Source organism: Mesoplodon densirostris, chromosome 7, assembly GCF_025265405.1.
Source record: "Mesoplodon densirostris isolate mMesDen1 chromosome 7, mMesDen1 primary haplotype, whole genome shotgun sequence".
In the NCBI taxonomy this organism is placed as follows: domain Eukaryota; kingdom Metazoa; phylum Chordata; class Mammalia; order Artiodactyla; family Ziphiidae; genus Mesoplodon; species Mesoplodon densirostris.
This window is the reverse complement of record NC_082667.1, coordinates 9,535,729-9,542,654: the sequence shown is the minus strand read 5'-3', so window position 1 is coordinate 9,542,654 and position 6,926 is coordinate 9,535,729. Positions and strand designations below refer to the sequence as shown.

Sequence of the window (6,926 nt, the reverse complement as noted above, 5' to 3'; positions counted from 1 at the left end):
TCAGAGTCCGTCCTTCGCTGGTGCTGAGGCCTGGAGCGGGACCATCTGCTTTCGCTCCTGTTGCAGCTGCCTCCTCTTCCCTCTCCTCCTGTGGCAGGTGGGGGTGGGTGGGTGGGCAGGAGAGTGGTGCCCTCGGTATGCAGCCTCCAGGCCAGCCTGGGGCTCCCAGGGGGCTCTCCATTCAGCTGTGCCCAGCTACCAGCTCTCTGCCCCAAACATCTGCCACTCCCTGGAGCCGTGAGCCCCAGGAAGGACTCCAGGAGACTCTCAGCCAATTGGGGACACAGGGACAAAGAGCCCTGGCCTGGAAGAGGAGGCCTGGGTTTGAGTCTTAATGCCACCCCAGCCTGGATGTGTGACCCTGGGAGAGTCTCTGCTGTCTCTGGGTGGAGGCCCACCTGTTTTCCACATCCTGCGCAGTGTCTGGCAGTGGCTGGCCCAGGGTCTCTGGCAGGAGGGCAGTAGCAGCGCTGGCAGCCACGGGGACAGCGCCGTAGATAAAGAGAGGCACGGAGGGGTAGATCTCGGCGGTCATGCTCACCAGTGGGCTCACAATGCTGCCCACTCGGGCCAGCGTGCTGCCCATTCCCAAGCCTGTCTGCCTGCGGGACCCAGGGGGACGGGTGCCGGTTAGTGTTCTGGCATGAATGCTGAGGTTCTGGCTGACTCTGGGGCCAGGGCAGCTCGGGCCCAGCCCCAGGAGACCCGCTGGTGCCTGCTCTGTTCCCCATTTGATTAGCTAACCAATTTGGCATTTATTTTGGAGATTTAAAAAAAAAACAGGTTGGGAAAGGCTCTGGGCAGAGAATCAGGAGACTGAATTTTGCCTCTGCCTTTAACTTGCTATGTGACCTTGGGCAAGTCTCTTGCCCTCTCTGGACAGTTTCCTGAACGGTTGAGTTAGCTTAGTTCGGCCAGTTGTTCTCAGATCACCTGAGGGATTTCATTTACAGTTGCCCCAGCTCCACACAGACCTCTTGGGTTAGAATCCCCAGGGGACGGGACCTGGACTCTGCATGTTAAGAATATGTTAAGAACATTCTCTATGAGAGCAGAGGTTAAAAACTTTGACTAGGGAGATAAACTGCTTGGTTTCAAATCTAAGCTTCCTGACTTATAAGATATGTGACCTTGGGCAAGGCACTTAACCTCTCTGTGGCTCAGTTTTCTCATTTGGAAAATGGGAATTATCATAGAACCTACCTCGTAAGCGTGTTATGAGGACCAAAAGAGTTGATATTTGTAAACAGTTTGACAGCGCCTGGCACATAGTACTACCTTATACTATTGTTCTTTCAGCTGAAATCCTTTGAAAGTACAGTACAGTAACCATGACCCCTTGGGGTTCTCATTCCAAGTAGCCTAGGGAAGCCTGGCATTTCTTTGACATCTCATATGAATTTTGCACCCCATTCTATTTTTTTGTTGTTGTTGTTGTTTTGAATCCCATTCTTAAAATAGATATGTGTTTCTGGTGTCTTCATGCAAAAATACCCCCTCCCTGCAACCTTGGCACTCAAAAAAACAGTGCTGTATTTATCCATACAACTCCCAGAACCACCGTTATTAAGTGGTTGCTCTGTGACAAAAAATTACTTTCATGTTTGTGGTCTTTGGTTTCAGACATACTACTTGGTTAAAGATGGAATTTAGATTTTGTGGCAGCTTCTAACTTGTGCTTTGGAGATCAAGGGGAGACTTCAATTAACTGCCTCTGAGATGTGTCTTCTTGGCCTCCATTCAATTAACTGCCTCTGAGATGTGTCTTCTTGGCCTCCAACCTTGTCCCAGTTGGTGGCTCAGATCTTCCCCTTAGGTCAGGTAAGAGCTTAGTGGGCAGCCTAAGTGTGTACTGAGCGGCTGATACAGACCTTTCACTGTTAGGTGCTGGGAGGGCGCCTTGGGCTGGGGCATACTGGACTGTGCTCTGGGTCTGACCTGTGTGCGGGGGAATGTCTTGCCCCAAAGCCCCTCCCATTAAGCTCCCACTCACCGGATCACTGTGGGGTACAGCTCCCCAGTGTACAGGAAGATGCAGTTGAAGGAGGCAGCCAGGCAGCCCTTCCCCAGCACAGCAAGGGAGGTTCGGACAACGGACTGATCTAGAGAGAAGAGAGGGGGTCAGCAGATCTCGGGAGTGTGGGCTGAGAAGTTGGGTCATGTCTGGGGGTGTGGCCAAGGATGAGGGACCAAGATGTTCATGGGTGCTCACCCTGGGGTACCACCCCATTGATCAGGATGCAGATGCCTGCCAGCAGCAGTGAGGCCATCTGGGCAGGCCGGCGGCCCATAGAGTTGATGACAAGGAAGCCCACAAGCTTGGCAGGCAGGTCCACAGCACCAAAGATCACCTGGATTAGGTAGATGCTGACCCCAAAACCCTGCAGGTCCATGACCAGCCCATAGTAGGCAAAGCTAGTGGCAAACCTAGTGGGGAGGGATGAGGGGTATGGAGTTTGTTAGGAAGATTAAAGGAGGGGGTGCTCATCCAAAACAGGGGTGAGATGCACAGGTTACCCTACTTAAGAACCTGGAATCTACCTTGCCTAATATTTCTTCTGTCATTTAGTATGCACTTTAAGTACTGGGGTAGTCCTCCAATACCCCAGATTTCTCAGTCTTCTGATAGTGTCCCCAGTGTATTAGGGAATTTTCACTTAGTTGCCATGTAGGATTTACACAGTTTTAGTCTTTATTTTATCTATTAATACTGGACTGAGGGAGGACAAGTGGATATCCAAAGCCATATCTTTAGGGCCAAGGTGTTGGGAGAGGCCAGTTTTCCGGGACCTGTCCGTGGTCCTGGGATGGGTGTTGTGCTTCTTAAGATGTCAGGAGCCCAGAATATAAAGCTCAGGTTGTTGGACAGAACCCACCACCTGGAGTAAATCCCAAACTGGAAGCAAAGAATTCATTGGTAGGATTGTTCCTTCTGACCATGTTTCTCTTGACTGTCATGGGATTGCTATGATGATGGGGTTGGGAGAGTAGCACGTGAGACGGGTAATGGGTGATGTTGCAGTGGGAAAGGAAGATTTTTGGCTGGTCTCAACCCTGGCCAGAGTGTACTTTCAGAGATGAGTTTTGCCTGTGCCTGTGTTTCTGGCAGGCACCACAAGGCCAGTAATGTCTCTCAATGTTTTGCAAGCCAGCCTCGTCTCTGCCTTTGTGATGTAATTTGGTTGACTCTGCGGCCGTCAGTACCGATGAAGTGTTTCCATATTGGAACAGAGCTGATAAAAGGAGAAGAATATGGAGAGATTGATGCCCAGTTTGGGGATTGGAGGCAAACTGAGGCTGGAGGTCATCTGGTTCTTTAAGACTCTCTCTGGTGGGGGATTCCTGCCCCTCATAGCTGGTCTGCTGACTTCCTCCCTCCTGTCTCCCTTCTTCCATCCCCTGCGTCCACTCTTTCCCCAACCAGTCTTTTGTCTCTTGGTCTGTCTGTCTGTCCATCAGTCTGTCTGTCTGGGCCTACCACAGCATGGAGAGGCAGAGGAAGAGGCGGCGAAGGGCAGGACAGCGCAGCAGCTCCATGGCCGAGGCCTGGCCCTTCCCCAGGGTCAGCTCCTTCTGCAGACTGGCCCGGAGCACCTGCTGGGATGGACAGGGCTCAGGGCTTGGACTTCCATAGACGTTCCTCCCAGCCTAGCTCCTCAGTCAGACAAGTCCTGTGAGTCCTGGGTTTAGGGGTGGAGCCCTGGTGGGGTGTCATGGGAGGTCTCAGGGGTCTCACCTCCATACTTAGACTGGCCCCCTCTTCCCGCTTCCCATTGATCCAGGCCACTCTTTGCAGGGCCTTCAGGGTGAGGTCCAGCCTCCCAGAGGAGGAGTACCAGCGGGCCGACTCGATGAAGAACCTGGGAGCAGGGGTGAGCGTGGGTGTTGGCATGGCTTCAGTTCCAGTCACTGGGGCTGGAGGTAGGGCATGGGCTTTCCAGAGGTCTGCAGTGGGATTTTATGTAAGAGTGGGAACCCAGGACTTTGCCACACCCCAATCTGTAGGACCATAAGGCAGTGCCCAGCTTGGTGATGACTTATTCCCCAACACGGGAGCTCAGCCCTTGGGTGCTGGGTAAAGGGAGCAAGGCAGGCAGGCTGGAGAGCTGGGGGGAGCTGGGGAAGCCAGAGAACCAGACACCCTGGGGCAAGTCCTTCCGCCCAGAGCCTCAGTTTCCCCATTGGTCACACTGAGTCACTGGCCTGGGTTTGACCTTCTCTGATTCTGCGGGCGAGATCTGGGGGAAGTCTTGTCCCTCGCATCCCTCTGGGCCCCACGCACCAGGAGTAGATGAAGAAGGCAAAAAAGGGCACAGAGACCAGCAGCTGCAGGTAGCGCCAGTGGGGCACAGCATAGGCCACACCAGCCAGGAGAAACTGGCCCAGGCTGTAGACATAGCCAATCAGGGTGCCCACGCAGGCCCGCGTGTGGATGGGCATCCACTCCACATCTGAAAAGAGGGTTAGAACAGAGTGGTGGAACTTACTGGGTGCCAGGTGGGTGGAGACCCGTGGAGCCCACCAAGACCCCTCTCTCTGTTCAAACCTTGGTCTGTCCCAAGGCTCAGTGGAAGATACATCAAACGAGGTTGGGGGCCATGGGAGGGGGAGTGGGGGACCTGTGATGGAGGTGGGGATGGGGAGGTAGGTTTGGCATCCCCAGGAGTTGTCCCCTCCACTCCCCTGCTGTGTGTTTTTGCTCCTCTCCAACCTACTGTCCTGGCCAGCGTCCTCTTTCCCTTCAGAGCATCTCTGACCACTCATTCCGTCCTCAACAGCACCCGCCCCTCTGGTCCTTCTCAGTCTGGGCTGGATTTCAGCCTCAGCGGCCAGAGCAGCTCAGAGGAGACAGTAGCTTTCCTCTACTCTGGAGAATTGAGGTGGGAGTGGGACCACCTCTCTGCTTCTGTCTGAAGGGGTCCAGTTTCGTTCCTTGTGGGCTCCTGATGTGGTAGCTGGGGCAGTGGCTTGAAGACTTAGATTGACCTTTGGGACTGGATTCCCTAGGTGTCCTGCCCCTGCCCTAGCCTTGTCCTGGTTAATTCCTTTAGTCTGGAGAATCCCAAATCCTTAGATTCCCTTCTGGGCTTGAGGAGTGAGCTTGGGTAAATCCTTTCCCTTCTCCCCAGCCTCAGGTTCCTCATCTGAGAAACAGGGAGCAGGGGGGTGACTTATCCAAGGATGCACACTGATGACTCATGGACAGGCCATGCTCAGTCCATAAATGTGTCTGGTCTATATGATGCTGGCTTGCCCTATGTTAAAAATATGAGAATGAATTGCAAATGTTAAAAAAATTGGGATATTGTACACTGATAAAAAAGGGTGGGGGAAGATCTGACAGCCCTGAGACTTCTTGGCTGGAGCAGCTGAGTGGCTGTGGCCCCTCTGGATGGATGTGACCGTCTTTCAGAGACAGTCCTCACCACTGCCTAATGCCTGTTGTCTGCTTCAGTCATTATGGGAATTACCTGGCCCTAACAATGGACTTTGCAATCACATGTCTAAATGAGAGGTCAGGAGGGTGTGAGCCCCGGGAAAAAGGCTGTTATGTTGGCTGGAAGGGCAGGACAGGCTGAGTGCAGGAGGGGTGGGCTGGGAGAGGAGGCTGGAAAGGGGCTGCAGGGCTGGGTGGTCGGAGGGGAGTGGGTAGGGGCCTGCCCTGCCCTTCCAGCCTCCCTCACTCAGTGTCATGCAGTTGAGGGAAATGCCAGCCAGCGCCATGCCCGAGAGGAGCCGGAAGGCACAGTAGACGGGGAAGTTGGGAGCAAAGGCGGCGCAGGTTCCTGACACAGCCGTCTGCAGGTAGTTCAAGATCAGCACCTTCCGGCGGCCCAGCCTGTCGGGGGAAGGAAGACCTGCAGCAGGCGTCCTGAGGACCAGCAGGGCCAGGCTAAATTGGGAGAGGGGCGCTTGCCCTGGGTGAGTCCCTGGGGTGGGGGTCTTTGCAGGACCCGTGACTTATCATGAGGCTGTGCTATAGGTCCTCAAACGAGCCCCAGCTGGTGATGCCAACCTCCCACCTAGGCCCCCCAAGCCCAGGTGAGGAGCCCCCAGTCCCAGCCCGGCTCCTTGGCCCTGCCCAGGACTGACCTGTCTGCCAGGTGCCCGAATATCATGGCTCCGAGAAGCACCCCTACCATGTACAAGGACTGAGCCAGCTGGCGTAAGGCCCTACGAGAACACACGAGGTCCCACTGTGGGGAGAGGGGGCAAGGGTCAGGCCAAGGTGAGCCTGGGCTGCAGGGCAGCCCCTTGCCCTCCTTCCGGCTGGCCCTCTGAGGCCTGTGTCACCCTCTTCCTCTGACTCTTCTCTTTGGCCCCAGGAGCTGAGAGACTTTTCTTGACCCTTACAACTCCCACCTCCCCCTTTCCTACAAAGACCCCCATCTTGAACCCCTTTCTCCATTTTCCCATCTTGGCCTCTGGAGAGTTTGAGACAGTCTCTGTGTATGTGTATATGTGTGTGTGTGTGTGTGTGTGTGTGTGTGTGTGTGTGTGTCTCAGAGGGGAAAGCACACTCTGGATGGTGCACAGAGGGGCCCAGGTCTCCTCACCTCCATCACGATGGTGGAAGGGAAGGTGCTATTGTCATAGATCCAGCCGTGGGTGCAGGGCTCTGTGGCCCCCGTGCTGTTGGTCTCTGTGCCATTGGGAGAGGGCAGCCCCCGCTGGGGGGAGGTGAAGCGGAGGCAGGACTCGGGCCGCCCCTGCCTGTCCCGGGGCAGCCAGGCGTCCAGCTCCCCGTCCTTGCTGAGGTTGGCGTCGGCAGGCGGGCGGCAGTGGTGGGTGGGGACAGCGGCGGTGAAGTTCTGCAGGGTGTTGTGGGAGGCCATCAGGAGCAGGGGGAGGACCACCAGAGTGACCTGGATCTGCTGGAAGCGGCCGGCGCCCCCCACCTGCAGCAGGAGGTCATTGAAGGCCAT

At 55.3% G+C, this 6,926-nt stretch overlaps 1 protein-coding gene across 4 annotated transcripts; it reads right to left on the bottom strand.

Moving 5' to 3' along the window:
- On the bottom strand, positions 1-6,926 carry SLC22A6 (solute carrier family 22 member 6). 4 transcript variants are annotated; one of them, XM_060104202.1, is made up of 10 exons: positions 6,558-6,926; positions 6,094-6,197; positions 5,685-5,839; positions 4,283-4,451; positions 3,737-3,860; positions 3,479-3,594; positions 2,213-2,427; positions 1,994-2,102; positions 367-602; positions 1-92 (listed from the first exon to the last, which is right to left on the bottom strand). In XM_060104202.1, exons 1-10 carry the CDS (start codon positions 6,924-6,926, stop codon positions 1-3), a joined length of 1,689 nt encoding a protein of 562 aa, XP_059960185.1. The 4 variants fall into 4 exon arrangements, with proteins under 4 accessions (XP_059960185.1, XP_059960186.1, XP_059960187.1 ...); XM_060104203.1 differs by having other exon boundaries at positions 1-85; positions 399-602; XM_060104204.1 differs by having other exon boundaries at positions 367-470.